We start from the raw sequence: 27,753 nt of genomic DNA on the forward strand, positions 1-27,753 counted from the left end.
AAAGTCAATTAAAATGTAATAGCTAATGCTTCAAATTCAAATATTTTGTTATTAATCCTGGACTATTTCTAAGAAAAGAGGTGCCCTCTTCTCGTTTAAGCCTATAATTCACACAAGAGTGAGACTTTAAATGAGGGTTCATTCATTCTTTTTAGAATGTGTGTCTCCTCCTTAGGCCAGGCTTAGCCTGACAAATAAGCATGTATGAAGAACATATGGGCTGGGGAAAAATACTTATGAAGCAATGTAGCTAAATTTTGAGAGACATATTAATAAGCTCTCCATTTCTGAGGTGATGATTTCAGCGTGATGAGCTAGCTTTCATCTAATCACCAGCTTCCAAATGTTGAAAATCTAGCATACAGAGTGTTGGGAGTCACCTCCTGCTGGGGGACACTGTCCTCAGCCTAGGTCTTTTGGGTAAATTATTTCCTATAAATCCAACGAGGCCCTTCCTTTTTTCTAACAACCCATCCCATAATCTTTTCCCCTTCTGTATGCAAAAATCAGCTGATTTTCTTCATGCTATTTAATTTACATACGCACTTTTTTATTCCTAATAATGGTATGTATTAATCTGGGTTGCCCCAGAAGTAGGCCCTGGGATTTGAGTGTTGGGAAGTTCAGGAAACACCAGTAGCTTATTTGCATGTCTCTCAAGGCTTGGCTGCACTGCCAGGAAGCCACTCAGTTTGATAAGAACCCACCTTATTTGGAGAGATGCTCTAGGCCATTCTGGATTGCAGTGGATCACTTCTGAACCTGCTGTAGTCTAGTCTAGATATATAAATGCCCAGAGATTTCACATAACCTGGTTCAATTATTGACACTGATGTAGACTGTTAGAGCATAACCCTCTCTGAGTCATAAAAACTAACCATCTAAATGGGTATACCCTGGGACATAGGGTTTAAAATAATGGTACCTTTGAGTATAGTCATGCCAAATAATCTCTTTGTGAATTTCTGGATGTCTCCAGAATTTGTGAATACAGATCTTTTTTGACCAGTCTGTCTCTGGTGATAACTGCCTAAAGCAATGTTCACAAAGTACATTTCATGAAACCAACATTAAATACATTCCATAGAGAGATGACGGTTCTGTGGTGGAATGTACTTTCCAGAGACGGTAGCAACAATATCTTCAGTCCACAGGCTCTTTGGAGAATTTGTCACTTCTTCCTCAAGATGTAGAACTGAATCCCCCTGTTCTTGTGATCTTGCAACCGACTCACTTATAAATAACAAAATGCAGTGGAAGCAATGCTGCATGATTTCCAAGTCATAAAAGTCACCTTGTGAGCTGAAATACTTTCATTGGAACAACTGAGCTACCATGTAACAGTTTTACTGCCCTAAGGAAGCCATGTTGTAAGGAAGCCCAATCTAGCCTGCATGGAGAGACCACAAAAAGAAGCCTGAAGGTGACATGAAGAAAGATGCCCGCCAGTCTCTAGTTGTTCTCACTACCTGCTGTTCTAGTACCAGCCACCACCAAGCCAGAACCACCCATGTAAGTCCTTCACTTACCAAATTACTGATCCACAGAAACCATAAAGAAATGATTGTTGTTTTAATCCTCTATGTTTTGGGGCAATTTGTTTCACAGCAATACTATAAGGAAGTTCCATAACAAAAATTGGGCACAACTGGGTTAAACCAAACTCTATGGGTGTTTTTCTTTTCCCCGTGCAGGATTTCTCAGAGCCTTCATATGTTAATAAGCATGTGCATCTCTAACACGGGCATTTAGTATGCAGTATCCCCCAATTTATTTCACCCAGAAAACACTTTAATAGCTATTCTCAAGGGATAGCTTTCAGCAATGCTGAGCTGAAATGGTTCTCTCTTCTCATTTGTAGCTTTCCCTTTTCCCCAGTGACGTGAACTACATATAATGATTTTACTTCACCATGATAATAAATTGAAGAATAAACAAACAGTTATTGGCCAGCCCAGAAACAGTCACTTCTTGGTAACTCGTGTGTGTGACCTAAACTCATTCCAGCAGTATCAGAGAGCAAACAGCATAAACACTGAATGTCACTATTTGCTGTGCCAATAATAGCTCCAGGATGTGCCATTCTTCCAAAGGTTTGACAAACATTTCAATGCACTGAAATTTTCATAACCCTCTGATTCTTCTGACTATCTCACTTTCAAATTGGAAAGCTCTAAAAAGTTGGTGAGAGACAGAGAGAGGGAGAGAGAAAGAAAGGGGAGAGGGTAAATGAGAGGGGGGGGAGACAATCTGAGAGGGAGAGAGAGAGCTCCTAATCTTTTTGAGAGAATGAAGGAATTATGCAGAAAATTCTATTCCAGTGTAATATCAGTTCCATATCTGGCTTCAAAAGAGACTATTTCTCCTGTCCAGAAAATTCTGAAAAGTCAGAAATGAGGATTAAACAGCTAGCAATTGGGAAATTTGCTCACTTTGTATGGGTTGAAAAATTAGACACCGTATTGAGAACTTTAAAAACAGTTCATATTTTTAATCAAATATATGAACTGGGAAATGAAGTAAAGGTATTAAACCTTAGTAAATATATAACAAAGGAGTATCACTTACTAATTTCATAAAAAAATAGGAGGGAGGAGTTACTCTTCTGACTCCCAGTTACTCACTGTGTGCCTATCAATGTACAACATCAAATGATCTAACCCATGACTCAGTTTCCCCTTGAGTAAACTGCCACTCAGTTTCCCATCCCTTTTACCTAAGGAACTCTAAATACAGTCAGAGTCAGAGCTAGGACTAAGGTGAGGACCATGAGGCACTCTCCTTGGGTGAAAAATTTAAGAGGATGCCCAAAATCCCAGTTATCAAGATATACACTACTTATAGTGCAATCCTTTTTAAAAGTCAAAATTAATGCAAACAAAATATAAGGTGAATAAAATGTCAAAACTTTCAGTAAAAGCAGATTCTGTATTACTGATTTTTCTTTTTGCCTCAGGCTCCAATAAAGCTCAGCATGTCATTGCTATGGAGCCCTAAAAGTCACATAATTTGAACCCCACCAATACATTGACATGATTATTGTGACAGACAAGAAACCAATGCTTACACTGCTTTAGTTACTCCCATGAAACTCTGAAACATCCTTTTACATATGGGTTGTATTATTTATTGAAGCAACTTACTTCAGGACTTTGCACTAGTCCGAATTCTGACAGCCAACTTGACCAGACATTGTTCTAGATGAGATAGGGGTATACTTGTATAGATAAAAGTACAGATATAGCTATACATCCCAAATGTACCGAAATGAATTTTCCCATCACACGCAGGCTTTGTCATCCCTCTTCCTCCCTTCCCTATTCTCAGTCACCTGATCAGCAGAGGTGGTTTTAATGTGCTTTCACAAGTAAGTGTGAGAAGAACACAGAGGGTAGGAACCCAACAATTTGCACAGAGGAGTCCTGTGAAGAACATACAGTCCACACCTCTTCCCCACAGGTCTATCATTTTGGTCAAACTCCTGGGAGCAGATTCTTTACTCCAACAAAGAACTTCCTCCTCTTTGAATGCAATAGCTTCTGTGTATGGCATATGAGGCAAGGTCTTTTGTTCAGTTTAAAGAAAAGATGGTACCCAAAATGGATTAAGTGCCAAATGCAACAGCCCTGTGGCCCACAGACTGGGACTCAGAGAGCTTTTATAATAACTCCCTTTTATTCTAATTATTAAATTAATATATGTTCATTATTGATAAGTAAATGAAAGAAGAAAGTAAGGGCCACCTACAGTGGGATTATAAAATTGTGTAGCTACTTTGGAAAATAGTCTGGCAGATCCTCAAAATGTCAAATATAGAGTTATTATATGACCCAGAAATTCCACATCTAAGTATATAATAAAGAGATGTGAAAACATGTGTCCACACAAAAACTTATAAACAAATTTTCATAGCAGTATTATTCACAATAGTCAAGAGATGGAAGCAACCCAAGTGTCTGTCAGCTGATAACGGGAAGATTAAATATGGTATATCCATACAATGTAATATGTTTTGGCAATAAAAAGTACTGATACATGCTACAACATGGATGAACCTTGATGCAAGCCAGACACAAAAGACTACATATTATATGATGCCATTTATATGAAATATCTTGAGTAGGGACATAGGAACAGAAAATAGATTAGTGATTGCTAAGGGTTGGAGGAAGGAGAAATAGGGGTGACTGCTAATGGGTACAAGGTTTCTTTTGGGGGTAATGAAAGTGTTCTAAAATTAGATAGCAGTGGTGATTGCATAACTTAATGAATATACTATAAAATCCACTGAATTATACACTTCAAAAGGGAGAATTTTATGGTTTTTAAATTATATCTCAATAATCCAGTTCTTTCTTTAAAAGCCACCCATATATCCAAGACATAAAAATACATAGTTAATATTTTCAATGTTGCAAACTATCTCCTAATGGGTATCCACCAGTCAATCCACTAAAAAACGATCCCGTCTGTTGTTAATGCAACTATAACCTGAATGCCTCTAAACTTTGTTGTATACACAGAATCATTTGCGTTGTCCCTAACACTCATGCTCAGGTAGATAATGCTTCAGGAACATTCCTTCCAAGCTTCCCCTCAACCCTAAGTTGAAACTGTACTTCCTGCTCTCTCGTAAATACTCATTAATGAGTATATCAATGTCAGTGGATAGTCTATTGGTTAATAAGTAATTATTACAGCTTCCCTGGAAGACCAACAGTTTGCTAAGCTCATATGCATATGTGTGTGTGTGTACATACATAATATATAATAGACAACTTTATATATTTTAATTAAAGCTATAATTTAAATATATATATATAAACAATATTAACAAGACTGTAAATTGACTGCCCTTATAAAATTGTTTTTATTTCTGCATATATGCATATTGTTTTATACACGCTTACAGAATTTTTTTAATATGCTTTTATTGACTTCAGAGAGAGAGGGAGGGAGAGGGAGAGAGAGAGAAACATCAATGGTGAGACAGAGTCATTGATCAGCTGCCTCCTGCATGCCCCCTACTGGGGATGGAGCCTGAAGCCACCCTGACTGGGAATTGAACCATGACCTCCTGGTTCATAGGTCAATGCTCAACCACTGGCCCATGCTGGCCAGGCTACTTAAAGAATTTTTTATAGTTGCAATTGGAATATAATAATAATAATGCATATTCTATTTATACTGAATAAACAGTTTCCATGCATCTTTAGAATTAATACCATTTATGTGGTTTCATAACATACCCTTGTACAAAGCAAAAATGCATATAACCATCCCCCTTATATTAAATATTATAAAGTTAATGTAGAAATATATATTGAATATGGGAATATTAAAATCTACTTAATATGCATATATGAAACATTTAATCTTAGCTACCTCACTAAGATAAATTTCTGCATGGAAAATGATGCTCTCTTATGATAAATTATCACATTACCTCCCATAAAGTAATCAATTTATAGAGCCACTACAAGAAATGTGTACCAATTCCACTGGAATATTGCTGAAAATTACAATTATAATATTTTCAAAACTATTTTCGTTGGCATATTTCAGTTGTTTATTTTATATATTCCTGCAGCAATGAGTTTTTAGAAGTTCCCTTTCTATTTGTTCCCCCTTAATCATCTATTTATGCAATGTTTATTGCATGCCTATTATGAGTAAAATACAAGAAAATATCACTGTCCTCACAGAGCTTACAGACTAAGTGAAATGCATTAATATCCTCTTTTTCGTTTATCCTTTGAAGTTTGTCTGTCTTCTTTAGAAATATAAATTTTTTAAAATATTGTATATATCAGCCCCTTTGGGGTGTTTTAATGGTATAGAAATTTTAAATACGTATATTCTTGAAGCTATCAATCATTCCCTTACAATTTCATTTATTTCTTTAAAAATAAAGTTATCCTTCTTAATATATATTAAATAAATGTTCTAATCTTTGTCAATTTTTATTATAATTTGATTAGATATTTATATGTTTCTTCCATACAGATTTATTTAGAAACATGATAAAGCAGGTATTCACCTTAACTGAAACACTATCCTATTTATATAATACTCTGGATAAAACAATCTTTCTTTAACCTCTTTAAACACACACACACACACACTCACACACAGCATTTTGCATTCATATAACTGCCTATGTTGCTACTCTCTAGTCTTTTGTATTAATTGGTATTTCTATTTTTTTCTGTAGCAAAACTGTGTTTGGGGAATTGCTGGTTTCTGGACTACACCTGAGAGTGCACATTAGAGAAGAACAGTCACTGGGCACAAGATGAGTGAGAAAGACACTGAGCCCGCAATGAAGATGATCATAAACACTGGGGGCGCTGGGGCAGGGAGCGAGAGGTGCGGGATGTTTGTATTAAGAGTTAATGTGGGAGCCCGGCCGGGCGTGGCTCAGCGGTTGAGCGTCGACCTGGGATCCAGGCGATCAGGGTTCGATTCCCGGTCAGGGCACATGCCCGGGCTGCGGGCTCAATCAATGACTCTCTCATCATTGATGTTTCCATCTCTCTCTCTCCCTCTCCCTTCCTCCCTCTGAAATCAATAAAGATATATTTTTTAAAAACAAAGCAAAAGATACTTAGAAGACTGACTTCTTTGACAGAGAATAATATAAAACTCGAACATTATCCTCAGAAGGAGCTGACCTATTTTAAGCTATAAATGCAATTTAATTTTTCGTTGCTTTACAAAGACTGCACAGTATAAGAAGTTAAATAACAACTGCAGTGATGAGTCCAAGGCCACATAATCTGCTTTTTCCAGACATCCAAGGCCACTAAAGCTTGCTGCATTGCTTTCCTACCTGGATCCCCTGGCCAAATAGTCCCAGCAGACAAGTTTCAGATGGCATGCTCTTTGAAACTGCCACTACTGCCTTCTAGGCCTTTCCAGCTAAATGCCTTGCGATTCTTAGGCACAACATAACCCATAGATTGAAACTGTCAATTATGAAGATGGTTCTCTAAAGAAAATATTGGAATAAAGAAGTAATAATTATACTTAGGCAGAGGTCTAGAAAATAGTAGACGTCAAGTAAGCAGGGGGATAAAAGCAGTCTTATGCTAAAAATTAACTCCAATTTAAGTTTGACACCATAACAATGCCCAAACTGGCAAACAAAAGAATACAATGGAATCTACACTGAGGGGTTTTCTACGATGTATCTTCCATATCAATAGGGGCATTCATTTTCATTTAATGTTAAAGCATCAAAGTCTCAGTTCTCCTAGGGCAGAGCTAACCTTCTTAACTGTAGCTTATTTTCCCATAGTTCCAAGCACATCCTTGGCTATTCTCCTAAGAGGACAGCATTTCTTTCCGAAATTCCCTTCTGGAGTTTTGTGACCTCTTGCTCTATTCATGACTTCAAAAAAAATTGTTTGAATTTTTACAACATCTCCTGCTATACAACAAACCCCACTTCAAACTCTAAGAAGATATTAAAAAAAATAAAAACCTATTATTGATGTCATAAAAATGATAAGACTTATCTGTGGTTGCCACCTCCTTACTCTAACAATCTCCTCCCAGATAAAAAGGTCATGAGTATTTGAACATGAAATGGTACACAATTATTGACAGAGCAATCATTTGGTAACAGTCTCTGCTTTGGGGGGCAGGGATCACAGATCACCAGGCCCTCAGTGAGTATGGAAATGGTGATGCTGCAGAATTTCCCAGTTTGTCTCTTCCTGAATGCTAATCCAAGTATAAAGTAATTGAGGTCCATATCATGGACACAGCATACCAGTTCCTCAAGCACCTTACTGACCACAGCAGCAGTATCCACATCACCTGGGAGCTCATTAGAACTGCAGAATCTACATTTTAAGAGGATCCCCAGGGGTTCATATGCATGTTAAAGTTCTAGAAGCACTATACATTAACATTCAGATTCACTGGTCTAGCACACACTCCTCCAAGATATTTCTCTGTATACAAACTAGAGCAGAAAATTTATTTTTCAGGGATTTAGGCTAAAAATCTTAAGGGTCATAGAAAAAAATTCCCTCTGAACATGAAATCACTTCATTCATTTAGCCAATATTTGGATATTTTTAGTATACGGTAGCAAGTTGCTAATTTTCCCCTCCCACTTCAAAACACCAATGTGATGAGAAACGTACAACAGCAATAGAAACTAAGAATATAAATCAATGATGTCAGTGATTTTTTTAATCAGTCATACTGAGTCATACTGAGAAATGATGGCCAGTGAGCTCATATATGGGTCTGAGAGAGAGAGAGAGAAACAGCTGTAAAAATTCAACTTTATATTAGAGATTTAGCTCCTGAGGGCATCTTCCTCCCTAAGGAAATTCTCCCCTGAGAATTCTTCAGTGCTTCATTGCTGGATTGACTTTGGAGCCTATAACACACAGTAATTGAACTTGACTATGAGCTCATGGGCCCAGCAATGGTGCATTGCACCCTGTGGCACCAAGCCATCAGTGGGCAGGGGCAGAAAGAGGAAGCAATCCACTTTGGAGACTGGGCTTAACCACGCTCTACTTCCAACAAAGCAAGAGCTACATGCTGATTCAAAGCTGTCAGTGACACAAACACACTTGCTCATAGTCAGAGCACCAGGCAATGGGAACAGAAGTGGTCCTGTCTCAGGAAAGCAATGTCGAACTGGATAAACGTCTTCTTAACATTAAAATTTACATGCTAGGGACTCATACATCTGTTTGACCTCCAGCTTATATCCTGAAGAGAGAACTCTGATGGTACCTTGGTGGACAGAGAGAGAATCAAGATAGAACACGTGGCTCCTATCAGCTGGCAAACAGACAGAATCAATCGCCTTCGTTCAAGTGGAGTAATCAGAAAAATTATATAACATGCAGCATTTGAAAACTGAAGGATATTATTGCTCCCACGATGTGAGAAAAATTATTCTTATTAATACTAGAAGTCACTTCCATTTCCAAAGACCCAGAAGAAAATAACTTTGCAAACTGTTTCAAACAGTGACGAAAATAGAATTGAGGTGCGAGGCTATTGATATAAAAAGGTACATAAGGACACAGAAGAAATGAAAAGCAGCTCATTTTGCGATAACTGACTAAAATCACCTCAAGAGCAGTGCAGAGCAGTGCAGGAAACAGAACTAGCATGGTCAGGAACTAGCTAGAAAACAGAATCCACAGCATCGGGTCCAACTAGAAAAGCTCCATAAGAAAACGGAGAAGACACGGAAATGAAAGAGAGAGCAATAGATTACAGAGCACAGCGACCCAGTCAGCTGGACACTGACATGGTTGAAACAGAAACCAGAAAAACAATAAGATTTTTGAAAAAAGCCATCCAACATATATAAAGCGATGAGATTTCTAGCGATGGTGGAGTGAGGAGGTCAACAAATCCCCTTCCCCCAAACAACTGTAAATAATAACCTGTGACATGTTTATGGTTAAAAACAGCTGAACTTCAAGTAGGAATGATGAAATGTTCTGAAACAAAAGATCGTTGAACTGTATACTTAGTATGGGCAAATTTTATATGAAATTGATATGTCAATAAAACTGTTTTTTAAAACTGTATATAAAAAGGAAAACTTTGAGGCTGGAAAAGTCTGAGTCTAATGAGCTTACCATGCCCCTGACAAAAATTAATATTGCTTGGTCTTTCACTTGTCTTGGCAACCTCTTTATTTTCACAATAAAAATTATATAAGCAATATGATCTTACCCATGCGAGAAAAGAAAGCCAAAGAGGTTATTTGCAAAGGAAGAGCAATCACACTGAACCCAAGCTTCCCCTGTGCAAAAGTAAATGTTACGATAATAAAAAGAAAAAAACTTTTATAGAATTTTAATAGGACACGTTGAGTTCTCAGAATTAGAGACTAAGTTAAAATATAGCTCTTGTCAAGGCCATAGAAATATAATCAAGTGTGCAGATTTGATGGACAAAAGAATTAGTTTACCATCATAGTCAATTCCTTTAACTAGCAAACTGCACGCATTTCAGAAGGAGTTTGATTTGTAAACAATGTATTTCCCACAAGGCTTCATAGAAGCACATCTATTGCAAAGCTGGAGCCTCAAGTTCAATTGCCTTCAGTGACAGGCAAGTAACAAACAAAGGGGGAAGGCCGGGCGTATTGCCGCGGTATGCCACGGTCATCACGTGGAGGTGTTCGTGCTGCTCTTGACACTTGGCTCTTGCATCTCAGGAGCCACAGGAAGTGGTGAGGACCATGGCAGACTGGGGAGGGCTCTAGCAGATGGACACTTTTCAAGAATGGGAGCCTGTGTTGCAGAGTCTTTTAATTTTTCAAGAGAAATTGGAGCCCTACATTTTTATATTTAAAAAATCTTTACTCATCTGAAAATAAAGAGTTTGTCCAGAATCAATGGCTTTCATGCTGTTTTATGCTATGGAAGTCTTTCTTCAAATTAAATTCCCCGTAGAACACATTAATATGAAATAGAACTGGGTTATATTTCAAATCGTTATAATTTTATAGATCCTAAAGAAGAGCTGACTAAGTAATGAATGGTCTGTTATCTAGCTTGTCAGCATATTTAATGCCAATGTAACTCATTAGTTTAGCTCAATCTAACATGTATTAAGTGATTGTTACGGGCCAGATACTGCGTCCAAGTCATGATCTGTGCCTTTATGGACTTGTGATCCCACAGTTGACAGCCACACACACTCATTTCAAGGCAGGGATCTCAGAGCACCACAGAGGCTGCAAAACATCCTATCTGTGAGGAGGAGGGGGAATGTGTCAGTCGAGGGGACATCTCCACTGTGCCTTAAAGGATGGATTGAGTGTTTCCAAGCAGAGCTAGGACTGGTAGGGGGTATCAGCAACAGCACGAAGGAACACACACAGGTGTGAAAGTGCACAGTACATCCAGGAAAATGATACAGCTGGTGCACAAGAGGAAACTCCACCCAGAAATTAAGCATTAACCTGCTCGCTGATGAATAACTGGGTTACGTTCATCAGTCACTCTCTATAATATTCAGCATGGAGGAGAAGGGAAAACAGGGCTCAGAGTGGGAAGGATGCAAATCCTAGCTTACATGTATAAATCATTTATTCAATTATATACTTTAAATTATAATCACGAGGATAACCTGTTATATTCATAAGCCCAATTCTTTTACCTTCTATAAATACTTAAAACACAACATGCACAGATTCTGAAACAAAATATTAATATCATGGGTTTGATTCTCAGCAACATTCTAGTCTTAATTTCTAGGATTAAAATTTATAAACTCATATAAAACAATGAAAACCATCTCAAACAATTTTGGGTCTACTTTGCCAAGCAATCTTTGGGACTGCCTCCTTAGTTTGCTAAAAAGTCCTACCAACCAGAATGATTGTCTGGAATGCCAGACTGAATTCCTGTTCAAAATACAGGTGAGACAGAGCCCTATTTATTATATCTTTCACATGGACTATGAAACTTAGAGAAGGAGGTAATAGGACATTCCACATCTCTGGGGTTCGGTCATACAGTGGCATGGTTTTCAAGTCAGATTTGAGCCTCTCACCTCCTTTCAGGATTACTACACCACTCGAGAGCATTCTGGATTAATTTCACTCATAACATATTTTGAAATAATACTGTGTTCTAAAATATGTATTAAATACTATTATTTATTTTCTCATTTAGCTCAAGAGACCTTAGGCCTTGAGAGAATTCTGTGTTCTTCTCATATTCTTCCTACTGGTAGGACCTCAAAGCTTTTCCAATATTAAAAAGAGAGCTATTTAAATTATCTTTTAAAGCTGTCTCACCTCAGCTTCTCAGATGGGTCTGTTGACAGTGCCTCACATACTGTGATGTGCAATAAATAATAGATTTGAAAAAGATTGTTAAGGATAATATTAGAAAGGATCACATGAACTTCAAAATGCCCATAGTTTAATAAGATAAACATACGGTGGCCCTGGCCAGGTTGCTCGGCTGGTTAGAGCATCATCTCAATACACCAAGGTTGGGAGTTCAGTCTCCGGTCAGGACACATGCAAGAAGCAACCAGTGAATGCATAAATAACTGGAACAACAAATCGATCTTTCCCCCTCTCTCTCTAAAATCAATCAATCAATAAAAATTTTAAAAAGATAAAATTAAGTATGGAAGAAGACAGTAAAAAGGAGCAGAAAAAATAAAATGAGGCCAAAGTTTAGGTTAGTTTACAAAATACAAGTCATCCTACATCCTATTAAGATGTTTAATTTCACAAATCCAAGTCTGGATTTCACAGCAGCGAAGGTGGAGAAGAAAGTATTGTCGTACCTCCCACAGAGGAAACACAAGCAAGTTACTCAGAAGAAGGACAATATCCTTAGGTCCAAGTTTTCTGAGAAATTTATTTCATGGCTCCTCGTAAAGAGGATAATTTACAAAATAGGTATAAAGAATGCTCTGTCTTAAAGTTTAATAATCCATGATATTCAAAATGGACAAATAAAGTGCTAAAAAAAGGCAGAATCTTGACAGTGACACTCCTCAGGGAGCCCTATGGTAGCTCACAAGTTAAGTCCTCAAAAACATCTGTATAAAAATGCACAACTGTTTTTATAAGATCCCTCGAAATAGGCCAAGTATATGAGCAATCGCCAGCAATTCAATTAATCTCTGTGTGCCATTTAAGGGGGTGGGGGGCGGTGACAGTCAGGTGGAATAGGCTAAAGAACCCCTAAGGTCCTTCTAGCTCTGAAAAAATGTTTGTGATTCTTGATTACATTCTTACTGAGCCCCTACTATGTGCTGCTTCCCTGGATTAAAAAAATTATAAACACATACACGCACACACAACTCTATTTCATACTTTTGCTGTTCTGAAGTGTAGATTTGTTGCTATTTGCCTATTATTATAGCTGGAAAGAATCCAATATTTGCACACCAATTGATCCATGAATGTCAACAGAGAGCAGACGCACTCTGTCCTTCTAATTTGCTAATCTCTGAACACAGATGAAGGTTAGACATTCTCGTCAAATATTCAAAATGCTTTCCGACAGCTCCTATCAGACTAGTATTTTCAAATTAATATGCGTGTGGGTGCCTATACTAAACGAGGTACTCAACACCCCAGTGTTTTAAAGGGTCATTGAATTTAAAGTCCCAAAAGTATTTTCCACCATCAAAACCCCTTAACTGAAGACACAACTAAAATATTGGGCTTTTGAAAACTTGGTGTCAAAATTGTGTGGAAAAGACAGAGCCCCCAGCAACTGGGTAAGAATGAAGGAAGTGAAACAACCAAAAATTAACAATCTTAAAAGGAATTTTAAAAGGTAATAGTAGAATCTTCAATGTATTTTACAAAGTCATTATTCTCTGTACCACCCAGACGCCACAAATATGTAAATATATCACATATATGACTATATATATAGACATATATATGTATGTGTGTATATATATGTGTGTATATATGTATATATGCATATATATGTATGTGTATATATGTATGTGTGTGTGTGTGTGTATATATATATATATGTATGTATTTGCCATATTTTGGGAGGAAATATCTGTAAACCTGGCTTAGAATATTTTGCAACCCCTTCTTTCCATCTGAAAAGAAGAAAACTATGTAACAAAATAAAAAGCATATTTCAGGTCATTTTTATAGTGGCAGGAGCCTGACATACTTCTATAAATGAGAGGGCTTTGGGTGTGTTACTTGGTGATCCAAATACTGTGGGCAGTGCTGCTGTTAATGACATGATTGTCTAATGACATGAATAATTTTGGTAAATTGTCAAACAAAACAAAGCATACTCCTTCATAAACCTGGTAGTTTCATTTCTGAAAAATTCAGTGCATATTAAAACTGTGTGAAAAGTTCTTTGAGTATATATGTAACATATTGAGTTCTCTGCTCAGATAATTATAAAGTATTTTTTCACCTACATGAAAGTCCAGGCAGACATTAAAATATCATGTGGGATATGTGTTATGGGTTGAATTATGATTCCCAACACTTTATATTTTGAAGTCCCCTCCCCAGGGCTTCAGAATGCAACCTTATTTAGGAATAATTATAGATGTAATTAGTTAAAATGAGATCAAACTGGAGTAGTGGGCTTCTAATCCAGTGTGACTGGTGTCCTTATAAAAAGAAGAAATTTGGCCCAGCTGGCATGGCTCAGTGATTGAGCGTCGACCTATGAACCAGGAGGTCACGGTTCAATTCCCAGTCAGGGCACATGCCCAGGTTGCTGGCTCCATCCCCAGTAGGGGGCGTGCAGGAAGCAGCTGATCAATGACTCTCATCATTGATGTTTCTATCTCTCTTTCCCTCTCCCTTCCTATCTCTGAAATCAATAAAAACATATTTTTAAAAATAAGTAAATAAAAAGAAGAAATTTGAACACAGCCATGCTCACAGGAAGAATGCCTTGTGGAGATGAAGACAGAGATCAGGTACTTTGTGGTATTTTGTTACAGTAGCCCCAGCAAACTAACACAACATGGTGAGAGTGGGACTTCTCAAAGGATATCTTTTTAGATCATTTTCAGTTCTTAAGCCAAGTGAATGTAGTGTCCATTCAATAGATTATATTTTGTTATACAATCTCATGCAAAAGAGATATTGCTTTATGGGGAGTGAAGGGAATGGTAAGTAGACAGCTATTAGAACCCAATCCATACAATTCCTCCAAGGGGAGAAAGTGTTACGTAATGTAGCCTGTACAGATACCTGAAGAACACCTCCGCAGCGATGGAAAAGTCGCTTCAGCCCACCGTCCGTCACAGCCTGGCCGACATGGTGGCAGCGGTGCAGAGTGAGAGAGCGCGGCTGGCGACAAGCCAGAGCCACCAGCCAGTCATCCTCCAGGACGCGGCAGTCTGAGATCTGGACTTGCTTCCCTGAGGTTAAAAATAAAATAATCAGTAAAACCATCTTATTTCTTATAAATCACAAGAGTGCAGGGTAACATCAGGGAGTTAGAGAGGCTTCCCAGGAAGACGTTTACCCTGAAATGTGGAGGAGGGTGGGAATTCACACGGCAAAGGGGTGGGTGGCGCTTGGGAAGATGTTCTGGGGCAGGAAGGCTCTCAGCACAGAGGAAACGAATAAAGGCTGGAGTGACTGCCATTTAGACAGTGAGGGGGGAGTGACCCCAGATGAAATGGCAAGGCAGGCAGCTGCCAGACTGTGCGTGGCCTCAGCAGGACACAATGAGGGTTTAAACCCAATGGTTTAAGACTTGAATTTTTTAAAAAGATCACTCTGGCTACCTCATTTTTAAACCCCTGTCCTCGGCAGGGCACACTCCCAGGCAGGCATGGCAAGCCTAGGTGTGTCCACTGCCATGGAACGCCATCTCACTGAGGTTGGGGAGTTGCCCTGGCACCTGCTGAGTGCCCGGCAGTTGTCAGGTAACCTTTCCACTGCCCCGTAGGGAAGCTGTGTGGAAGAGTGGAGAGTCCATGGGATACAGAGCCTGGTGCCAGAATTCAAGTCCTGCTATTTACTGCTACGTGACCTTTCAAGAGTTGCTTAACCACTCTGGGCTTCAGCACATACGGCCCCCGGGTGGCTTGATGGACAAAGAATACACCAAGATAGCAGGCCACACTCTAACTTACATTCTGCCACTTACCAGCCCCCAGTCAATATGACCTCAGATACCTTAGTCAGAAAAGAACAGTATCGTTCCTCTTTGCATAGTGTCAAGAAGGAAAGGAGAGATGAAATGTGGAAAGCCCTGCGAACCACACCATCTTCTGCAAGTTGATTGAGTGGCATCCTCCTTGGGCTCCTCTCCTATCCATTTGCTTGTCATGCCCCACTTAAAAGTTCAAACCTGTGGGCAGCGCTTTCTCCCATCCGCAGTTATATTTTCAGTCACGTAACTTCAGATGGGCCAGAAACTCCAGCGCACTGACCTCCCTCTGCCTTGGTGACAGTGAGAAAACCCACAGCTGGGCACAGAGCCGGTCTCCTCCCTTCCCTGCCCTCACTTTCTGTTCTCATTCCCAGGGTATGCACGCCTGCCTTTGAAACACTGTAAATTCAGGAACTTTTAAAGCGGGATTTCTGCAAGTTCTTCATCAAAGCTGGCCGTTCCTCTGCCTAGTCCACACATTCCCTTCGCTCTCAATCCCACTTTTCTTAACGCTTTCTCCTGGCCAGCCTGCCCCTTGTCCCCTGCTTGCTTTTAAGATAATAATCCTTACACTCAGAGTGCATGTGTTCTCACGCAGATGAAATCACAAATACTGTATGGTACATTCTCAACCATCTAAGGAAATAATGGGAAGGGGGTTTTTATCCCTATTTTAGAACTTAAAAAAGTGAAAAAACAACAACAAGGCCCAGAAGATCTAGGTGACTTGCTCAAGGCCACACAGATAGTGTGTGTCTGAGTCCGGCCCCAGGCACCAGCCTGCTGGCTGTCAGCATTCTCTCCACCACCCCGTGCTGGCTCCATGGGGAAGCAAGAGGCATAGGTTGGGAGGAAGACTCCCGCCACCTATTCCAGACAGACAGCCCGAGGCCAGAGGTAAGCCAGAAAGGAAGGGAAGGAAAACGTCAGGGACTCCAAGAGCTGCTGGGGTCATCCAATCCGCACGTCATGTTTAATGGGCCATTGACACACCTTAAAGCCCTAAAGACTTCTGGGAGCTTCTGTTACCTCTTCTATCCGCTGCGCTGATTTCCGTACATTTCCTTCACGCTTCAGGGACGTGAAACTTCTCAAGGTGGAAAATAAAAACAAAAAAGTGTCTCCATTTTCCTTTAGAACTTGGGTAGGTAGGAGGGGAAATATTTCAACATACCAATGAAAATATTCTGGAGCAAACAAAACATCATTTTCTCCACTTTCTGCATTCACTTCAACAGACACACAGACAGAGTCAGTTTGACGCTGAGATTTATCAGTCAACTTGAAAAAGATTTAGTTTCAAAAAGTCCAGGACAGCAGTTTGCTGCCCTGAAAAGAACAGGAGCTTTGCAGCCCACCAGCTGGAGTTTCCATCTCAGGATCTGCCACTAAATAATCATGTGGTCCTGGGATGCAATTACCTGGCCTGGAAACAGGCAAATATCTTTTGAAAAGTTAACATATAGCAGGCATCACAAGCCTATGGCCCATGGGCCGTATCTAGTTGCCAGTCATAATTCCCTTGGTTCACAAACTTATTCAAAGTTTCAAAATTCCTTTAGAGGAGGCCTGTGTTCTGTTGGGCAGCTCTTCATTCCTCCCCCTGGCCCTACAGTCCCCAGAATCAGAGGCTTGTGTTCTATGCCCGGGCCCATGGGCACATTTAAGTTGAGCTCCTCGTCAGGGGCTCCACGAGGGTGTGAAAGCTCCTGGCCGATAGCAAGCACTCTGAATACAAGGATCCCCCACCTTTCAAAAGTTCACTTTGTACCACCTGCTTTTATGAAAGACCTACATCGGTACCTGTTTTCGCTAACAGAAAAAAATCTGAAGATTTACACTTTTACTAAAAAAGGTGAAAAGCAAAAATAGCATTGAGCGTTTGTTTGGCAGCCAGACATCATCGAGGCAGCGTGCACCCTGATCAGCAAGAGCGGCTCCCCCAAACCCCTTCCCCCAGAACTGTACTCGGCCTCTCAGCATCAAGCTTCCATGGTTTTGAACCGTGCCTGGGAGCATCTGTGCTTTATCTTGGTTTATTTTGTGCATTCATTCACCTCAAGTGTTGTAAGGTAATTACTTCTTTGCCCTATGCCATTTCGGCTTGAGAAAGGATTCACAGGAAAGCTCTACTTTCTCCTAGTAGGAGAAACCTGTATCCTGTTCTCTGAAATCTGAGCAGTCTTTGCAACCTCATCAGTAACACTCTGTGACTTGAGTTTGGACTTTCAGTCTCTGTTGTTGGTTTCTCTTCCTCTCCCCTTCCCCATGATGCAGTGCCTGGGGCATAGCCCTTGGGCCTCTCCTTGTCCCTGATTACAGTCACTCCTATTGCAAGCCCATCTAATCTCATGGCTTTAAATGTGATCTACAGACTGATGATTCCCAAAGTATAGATTCCCAACTGTGTTCCAGAAAACACCTCTCTCAGGAACGCCAGGCTCATTTACCCAACTGCCTACATGACTATGTTGACTTTCTAATAGTGGGGTAATTGAATGTTTCTTTCTCCAGAACCTTCCTGGTTTGCATAGGAAAACCCTGGCTTATGTCTATGATCCCCATAGCATCCTATCTGACCTAGTATCCTGGATTTTTCACTTTTTATGAAGTAGTTGCATATCATCTTAATTACAATAAGCCAGGGTAGGTTTGTGAGCTCTCCACTTTGTATTTCCAGTTTCTGTCAAGACCTTACCTAGTAACATGGAAGATGCATGGGTGATAAACAGAGCTTTCACTTTAGCATATGGTTACATTTGAAATAACCCATCACTCTTCTCCCAACTCTTCTCAGATGAAATATAACTTAGATAACTAAGACAACTCCCTCTTAAATATACCAGGCAGGTCACCTGCTGCTTTAAAAAACAAAAACAAAAAAAAATTCCTGTGTCAGATAGTATTAGGAAAAGTATTGGAAGCTACTGCGGCAGCCAGCCACTAAATGTCTGCTCAACAATCTCCAATGTCTTCTCATCTCCTTCAGAATTAAAGGTTACAGCTCTTACAATAACATAATAAAACCTACACAAACTGCCCCCATTACCTGCCACTTTATCTCTTATACTCTTCCTCTTAGCTAATAGCTAATTAAGAAAGAGAGAGAAGGTTGGGGGGGGGGAGGCTGTAATCATTAACAAGTGTGAACCAGAATACACTTAAAGTAGGTTAAACTGAATAGTCCTTTTACCACCAATATTTCTATTCAACTTTCAGTACATTTATCAACCTTTTTTTCTAAAATAAAATTGCAGTCCAGATTTAAGTTGTATTCAAAATAAAAAGTAAATAGTACATAAAGGAGATGTGCACAGGTATATTAAAGAAAGGATTAATTGCAGATTCTCCAGATGATAAAAGGATCCCGTTAAAGACATGGCCATTATTAACCCTCACCGAGGCTACACACTGTCCCCCAAATAATAAAGTGCACAGTGCTTGATTTAACCACCATGTGAGCAGTAAGCATGACAGCTCTCAGTGCAGGTCAGTGTGGTCCTATTCTCCCAGATCAGCCCAGGAATCTAGTGCAATAACCCTCCCCTCCAACCCTAGAGCTGCTTGGTTAACTCTCTGAATGCCCAACATACTGTGAAACCAAGCAACTTGGCCTTTGTCCACAAAGCAAATACAAGAGTGACCGGGCCTCCCCCCAACATAGATGGATGCAGACACCACCGGGGAAGGCAGCCTGTGCGACCTGGTAAGAACTCTTAATTACACTGGTCACACAGAGTTGACAATAGAGACTGAAAGTCACAAGAAAAGGACCATTACACCTATAAGACTTCTCTAAATAACCAACCAGAAAGACAAGTCCAGGAACTAGCTGCGGCTGCCCATGAACGCAGAACTCAGGGAGCCAAGGGTGTAAAATAACATGCAGCTCAATGGCCATGTCAGCAGCAAGACACTGTGAGGACTGTGGTATTGTCATCAGCAAAACGTGTGTGTGTACGCTCGCGGGCAGTGAAAGACTTCCTGCGTCTCACAGCTCTTGTTCAGGCTCCTTCTTCCATGGTGTCATTTTTCCAGGCAGGGTTTTCATAAAACTGAATACACACATACACACATACAAACTCTCAGCTCCTCCTCCACCTTGCCTCTCCCACCCACCCACGCACCCGAGCCAGATCACCTGAACAGACGAAGGTTTAGTCACTGCAGAGCAAACACTGCCCCTGGCTGAGCTTTGGGCCTGGAAGTCTTTACTTCCCGATGCCACTCACCTCTGGCTCTAGTGTTTAGGAGCCCAGGGCCCCTGGCACACTCTCGTAGGGCTGCAGTGTCAGATCTCAACCTGACTAAACAGATAGGGCAGCCCCCCTTCACCTCTTTTTACAATTGACGTTGATATCCAAGGCACAAGCATCCAAGGAAGAGAAGCTCTCTGCAGAGTGTAAAGGTTTAAGGGCAACAGGGTCTGTAGCCAGACTCCCTGGGTTAAAATCCTGGCGCTGCCACTTACTGGCTATGTCATCTGGGAAAGTTAAGGACACACTTTGTATTATTTTCGTCATTTTAAATGTATCAAGGCTTGGTTTTGGGCCTAACCTATGGTCTATCTTGGAGAATTTTACATGTGTACTTGAGAAGAATGTGTATTTTGGTTTTGTTGGGTAGACTGATCTACAGAAGTCTATTAGGTCTAGTTTGCATAAGTGTTGTTCAACTCTTCTATTTCCTTGTTGACATTCTTCCTAGTAATTCTACCCATTATCGAAAGTGGAGTTTTTAAGTCTCCAACTATTGCTGTTAAATTGCCTATTTCTCAGTTTTGGCAAGTTGGGCTTTATGTATTTGGGGCTATGTTGTATGTATATGTTTATAATTGTTATATCTTCCTGATGGGTTGACCCTTTCATCATTATAAAATGTTCCTTTTTCTCTCGAGTAATTTTTGTTGTTTCAATGTCTGTTTTGTCTGATATTGGTGAAGTCACTCCAGTTTCCTTGGGGTTGTGGTTTGCATGATGTATCTTTTGCCTCCCTTCATGTCATATCTTTGAATGGATAGTGTGCCTTTTATAGATAACATAGATACTTGGATCTCTTTTTTTATCTAGTCTGACCATCTCTGACTTTGATTAGATTGTTTCATCCATTCACATGTGTTTTCTATACATCTTGTGTCTCTGTGTCTCATATTTAGAAACATTTGCTTTCTATATATCTCATGCCTGGATTGCTCCCACTGAGCTCCACCATCATGTATCCAACAGCCTACTGGACATTTCTCTTATAACCTACAGACACCTCAGATTTAAACAACACAACACACCTGAGGTTAAACTCCTCTTTTTCTCCAAAGCTTGTTTCTCTTCCTATATTCCATATTCTGGTTAGTTATATCCAAGTGTCTAGTCACCTAAACCAGGAATCTGGGAGCTTTCCTCAGGTCCTTCTGCCTTCTCAACTCACATTACTATACTGCTCTAAGAGCTGGTTTCCCCCCACAATGTCCCTGTCTTAATTCAATCTTATTTTTTTTCACTCTTTCATCTTTATTCAGTGCCAATCCATTCCCCACAGGGCAATCACAGTAATCATTCTAAACCACAAATCTAATTATGTGATCCCCTGCCAGACCTTTCCATTAGCATCACTGTCATCTACAACCACATTCCTCAACTCTAGTCATTTGAGTATGATCTTCATGATTTTTGCCATAATAACCATCATCATCATCACCATCATCGTATGTTTATTTGTATAGTAACTATATCATTATTTGCTTAGCTAAATTTATTTCTAAAGGAAATGAATCATTGGTGTTCTTTATATCTCTTAGCACCAATCAATACTGAACACATAGAGATGCTTATTAAATAATTGTTTAACATATATGGGTTGGAGACAATGTTTGTGAAATTGACTGGTGGATGTATTAATTGCATATAAAATACAACTTATTTATAAAACACAAAACCTAAGCAGCATCAAGAAAAGTAACACAGAATGTGCCCTAAATAAAAAACAAAAACAAGGCAATGCAGAGGTGTCTCTCATATAAAGAATATACTCCTATGAAAGTCTTTTTTCTGAGCAACTGTCTTGTTTTTCTTTTCTGAACAATGAGAATTTTTTGTTTCATTATGTTTACCTCTTTTTCTAGGCCCAAGAAAACTCAGAGTCCATTGTGCAGTGACTTTACAGTTACGAAAGCATTAAAAGAACACACGTGTCTATGTGTTTATCGCCCCCCTTGCCTTTATCTGACCCTGATTTTTCTTCTGCCCTGATATCATTTTCTCACACAATTCAACTTATTATATTTCATATATTTTTATAAACACTTCAAATTATTTTAGGAAAAAGGGAGGAATAAATAAATAACAACATAATAAAAAGGTTTTAAGTATTTATAAAACTACTTTCTTACATAATTTGGTAAACAAAAATGAAAATTCTATGCTAATTCATACAAACTTTCTCTATATTTATCCACTTCTGGAAACAGGAAAATACAGCCAGTTCAGATCATTCCCCAAAGTTGTATCCACTCTTATTCCTGCCTAGTTGAGTTTCCTTTCAGATGAAGAAGATTCTGTTGTGACTTAAGATGACCACATGTTCCCCTTGGCTGCCCTGTAACCACACAACTGCTCAAAACATTTAGCCTCATTTGCAAGATCCCAGCCCGGGTGTCCTGCTCACTGGAAACAGCAATGTGCCTGATATCTAAAACACTAATGCATTGTGTCTGAGACACAAGAGTCTGCTGCTTCCAGCCATTCAGTCTTGTTTGCACAGCCAGTTCCTTATTAGCTTCAAATTTCACTATGAGAATGTCACAGAAGCTAGAATCTTTGACTAGTAGCAGGTGAAATTCAGACCAATTGACTAATGTTGGCATTAGTTCAAATATGCTTTGTTTACTGCCTTCCATTGACCGGATCTTCAAAACAAGGAGATTCCTACATATGCTAACACTAACTCTCATTGGACAACCCAAAATCACATTGTAAATCAAAGGGAATCTGTGATTCAATTTTTTAGATTCCATTTTAAGTATAATTTCATGAAAACATCTTTAATACGTCTATTAATTCAAAAGCAATTGTCTAACAAGGAATTATATCATCAGAATTAGTGTAAATACTTAGACAAAAGCATCTATATTTAGGTTTCAATTAATCAATTACATTGTGGTTAGTAGGATGGTCTGAAAAATCAATGGAATAGAATGTATCTAGAAAAAAATAAATACATATAACTATTTGAGTTACTTCCCATTTAAAAAAGAATAGATTTCCTAACTTGCCAAATGCCAGGTGGATTAAATATTTAAATGTAGAAAAGGACTGCATAAAAACAGCAGAAGGAAATATAGGTAAATATTTAAACAATCTCAGGATTATAAAATATGTTTCTTTAAAAAACAACAAAGATTCAGAAACATAAAAAGATCTCATTGTATTAAAATTTAACATTGGTACAGCTAAATATCACCATAGAAAAGTCAGCAGGTAGATGACAAACTGGGAAAACATTTGTAAAATACGTAATAGGATGTTGAAATAGTTTCAACTTCAGTATCCAAGGGAATCTGTGCCAAGCACCCAGATTCTAAATGTTTACAAAGGGAGTTCCTGAAAACCAGCTTTTTCAGGCCTTAGCCACTCATGTACTTTGAGACAATGAAAGGGTAGAGGAAGCTAGAAGCCGGCGTTGAGAGAATTTCTTTAGGAAGAGTTGATTTACGATGGGTAACAACCACGGGAGGGATAGTAATTAGTCTTCCTTTCAAGCCTAGAGAGAAATAGTTTAAGAAGGCTCTTAAAGAGCTTGGTACACACGTCCTGGAGTGTGCAGGACAAGATGGACTGGTATATGACTCAACCCTGAATTTAAAAAATGCCCACAAGTAAGAGGCAGGCTCCAGCAGACAGGCAAGCAAACCAGAGAACAATGTTTGGGAAATAACTCCTCTCTCCCTAACAGCAGGTCAAAGTACATGATCTGGGTGACAGATGTGGAATCCATAGTATGACTGTCACCTAGGGGTTCTTTTGAAAGGGATCAAGGAGGCAACATCAGGGCATCTATTTTGGATAATTCACATCAAATCTCCCACTGGAGACGACTGAAAAATCCAGCTAAAAAAAGATCTTCTTAAAAGTCAGCTTGAAAGCGCTAAAGAGCTAACTAGGTAGTGAGAAACTACCCCACTGAAGTCCTGGAAAAGCTGTAGCCCAGTGTGGTGAGTTCAGCATTTGACATCCTTTTTTCCCTAGGACGTGCCTATCCAGCAAAGGCAGCTGAGAAGCAAGCAGTGACTGTCACAGGCTCCTGGGGATAGAGGGAATCAGAAGAAAGAATCCGGGTCCTGCAAGGACAAGGCCAGGACAGGGAACCAAGGACCCAAAACCACCACCCATGGGTTTAATCTGAATAGTAGGAGTAAAGGTGAACTGAAAGTAAACCCATCCTGGGGCTCAAACTCTCCTAAGTGGTCCAAGACAATCTCAAGCACTAAAATTGGATAAAGTTGATACTGTCACTGTCATAACTAGCTAGTTAATATTAATAACAGGAAGAGAGCAAAGGGGAGGCCAGGCATTATAAGCATGGTCATCTGGGTGGCATCACCAGGAAGCTACAAGCGTCACACTCCCCAGGAAACCACCGGTCCATTCCCTGCAGATCACTGGGGGAAGGGATCAAACAAAGGGTAAAACAGGAGCATGTGCAGTGAGGTTGGGGTGACATAGGGAAGGTGCTTGCCTGTCAGTCTAGCCTGGGGAACAAAAGTCATTGGCTAGGAGAATAGAGCCACTACAAGCGTGTGAAATCCTAAAGGGTTAATTGATTAAGCTCCTAGTTATAATCCCCAGACAAAGAGTTCTCTCTCTCTCTTGCGCGCCTGTTTCTCACTTGCTCCGCGACCTGCATTCACCTGTGTGGTAGCCCATCATGTGGCCTTAGCAGCCAGCCCTGTGCCAGGGGCCATGCAGACCCCACACAATGGACTGCAGCTGGAACCCAAGCTGAGCTAGCCAGATGCTGGACTGGACTGCAGTTTATAGTGGCGCGGAAGCTCTGGGCAGTGGTTTTAATCCTAGCTCAACTGAAGACGAGGCTGGAATTTTTCCATGGTGGGATGAAGGAAGATGGGACCTTGAAAAGGAACCCCCTTAATTTTACATCATCAAAAAAGCTTTCCACGATACCTCATCCTCCCATGGGAGCATGGGGGCTCAGGAAATTATTTTCTTTGTGGCACCCAAGAATTTCACTTCCACCAGTAACAGGTGGGGATGCAGAGGGCACCCCACTGATGACAATGCCATGTTAGTAGAGTCTCCAGGGGCTGAGCAGAACCAAATAAAAGCACCTGCTAGAGGAATGTAAAACCACTTTAGGCCTCAAGTTTTCCCACAAGTAATTTTTCAGAAATAATATTCCACATATAATCGAAGAAAATAAGACTTATAAGGAGGTAAAATAACACGAACAAAACCTAGAACAAATAAGAGACAACCAAACACAGGCTCTGAAGTAAGTATGGTCACTATGTTCCAGAAAATAAAGTCTTGGAATGAATCTGGAAACTTTAAAAAGTGATACCCAGATTTGATAAAGAAACAAGCAGAAATTTTAGAACTGAAAGATTTAAAAATAAATTAAGAACCAAATGCACAGGATAATGCACCATGATATCCTTGAGTTTAATATTCAAATGAAAGATTGGTTTAATATTCTAAAACCAATCAATGTAATTCATCATATTAACAGAATAAAGGAGAAAAATCATTTCACTAGATGCATAAAAAGCATTGGATAAAATATATTATCAATCCATGATTTTAAAAAAGCTCTCAGAAAATAGGAATGGAAGAAACTTCCTCAATGTCATAAATATCATCTATTAAAAACCAATAACCAACATCATACTTAATGGTGAAATATTAAACTACTTCCCGCTATGACTGGGGAAAAGGTGAGAATGAATCTTCTCACCATTTCTACTCAGTGCTATTCTAAAGGTCCTAGGCTCTGCATAAAAGAAAAAAGATAAAAGGCAAAAATATTGGAAAGAAAGATGTAAATCTGTCTCTATATTCACATAACATCATTTATATCCTCAGAAATCTAGAAAACAATTATTATTTATAAGCGAATTTAACAAGGTAAAAGGATACAATGTTGATATAGAAAAACAATTGTATATTTTGTAGTAACAGAAAACAGTAGAAAAATAAGGTATATTAACACAATTCCACTTACAATAGCATCAAAAAACATAAAATACTTAATAGATTGAATGAGAGATATGCAAACCTCTACAAAAAACTGTCTAAGACATAACTGAGAAATATTATTTTATAAAGTGAAATAAATGTTCATGGGTTGGAATACAGGAGAGTATTAGCATAAGGATAAATGTATAGATCAATGGAACAGAAAAGTCTAGAAATAAATCTATACATATTTGGTCAGTTGATTTTTGATAAAGATAATTCAGTGGGGAAAGGATAGTCTTTTCAATAAATGGAACTAAAATGAACATCACTCAGAAATTAACTCAAAATAAATAAACAACCTAAATACAAAAGCTAAACCTATAAAATTTTGTAAGAAGCACTTATTATAGAAAAAAAATTAAGATGGGCTTTATCAAATGCAAACAAAAAACAAGCCACAAACATAGGAGAAAGTACCTATGTTTCATATATCTGATAAAGGATTTGTATCCAAAATATACAAAGAACTCTTGCAATTTAATAAGAAAAACTACTCAAAAAAAGAAAGAAGGCAAACAACTCACAAAAAGGGGGGGCAATCTACACAAAAGATATACAAATGGCCAATAGCACACAAAAAGCTGCTCAATATCATTAGCCATCAGGAAAATGCAAATTAAATATGCAATGAGATAATCACTACACACACATCAGAATGAATGACAATAAAAAGATTGATGATATCAAGTGTTCATGAGAATGTAGAACAATTGGAAACATACATTGATGGTGGGAACATAAAATTATACAACTGTTTTGGAAAATGGTTGGGCAGTATTTTATTTAAATGTTAACATTTTTCTGCGTAGCAAATGACCCAGCCATTCTTCACTGAGCACTTACCCAGGATAAATAAAAACATATGTCCGTGCCGACTTGTATATGAATGTTTATTGCAGCATTATTTGCAATAGCCAAAAACTCAAAATGTCCATCAACAAGTGAATGGATAAACAAAATTGGTAGTACATCCATACTATGGACTACTACTCAGTAATGAAAAGAAATGAACTATTGCTATATTAAAGAACATGAATAAATATCATGATTATCATGCTGAGTTCAAGAAGCCAGACACAAAAGAGTCCACACTGTATGGTCCTCCTTAGCTCAAGATGGCATATGAGCCTCAACTGTTCAATTTGTCCTTGGGTCCATATTTTTACAGAACCTCTGTATGTAAATATGTAATAAATTTGGTCATTTTCTCTTGTTACTATGTGAGAATTTATAAGAACTTTAATATCATAACTTGTGACCCAATGATTGAATTTTTGTAGCTTGAGCTCTGAAGCTGCTTATAAGGCATAACTTTGCTCTTTTGGGCTCCAAAACCACCTGCAGAGCCAGCAGCCCCCCTGTGCTGAGTGTACTGCTTGGTAAATTGTACTCTTTGCCTCACTGATAAATAATACTCCCTGTACTATCACAGTGTGATAAAAAAAAAATGCTTTTTCTTCTACAAGCCTGGGCTGAAACTAGGAATCTGACAAATTCTTAATCACATGTTCCCCGTTGTTCTCATCTTACAACCACAGTTGCTTGACCATTGAGTCAACTGACCATTGAAAGTTCAGTTGCCCCTGCCAATCAGAAAACAGAAAATGAATGATGGAAGTTTATGGTCTTATTTCCCCTAGCAACCCATCTCTTTGATCATCAGCTCTGCAATTTATGTCTTTAAAAACCTTGCCCTATCCCCTCCACTTTGGCATGTATCTTTGGTTCATACCAAGGGCTACATTCTCTGATTTGCAAATTGCATATGAATAAAATTTTCTTTTAATTTCTTCTGGAATTATGATAACATCTATCTCATGTCAATTTGATTATTAGACCAGTCAGAAGAACTTATAAGGGTAGAAGGAAAA

General features: G+C 39.0%; 1 protein-coding gene across 1 annotated transcript in view; it reads right to left on the reverse strand.

Moving 5' to 3' along the window:
- Positions 1-27,753, reverse strand: part of LOC148091830 (uncharacterized) — a 72,465-nt gene that overhangs the window by 23,576 nt on the left and 21,136 nt on the right. The window contains exon 8 of the mRNA XM_087822545.1: positions 14,720-14,889. Within this exon, the coding sequence (XP_087678671.1) occupies positions 14,720-14,889 (170 nt within the window). The remainder of the gene's footprint in view (positions 1-14,719; positions 14,890-27,753) is intronic.

Source organism: Miniopterus natalensis, chromosome 12 (assembly GCF_054644295.1).
Source record: "Miniopterus natalensis isolate mMinNat1 chromosome 12, mMinNat1.hap1, whole genome shotgun sequence".
Taxonomy (NCBI): domain Eukaryota; kingdom Metazoa; phylum Chordata; class Mammalia; order Chiroptera; family Miniopteridae; genus Miniopterus; species Miniopterus natalensis.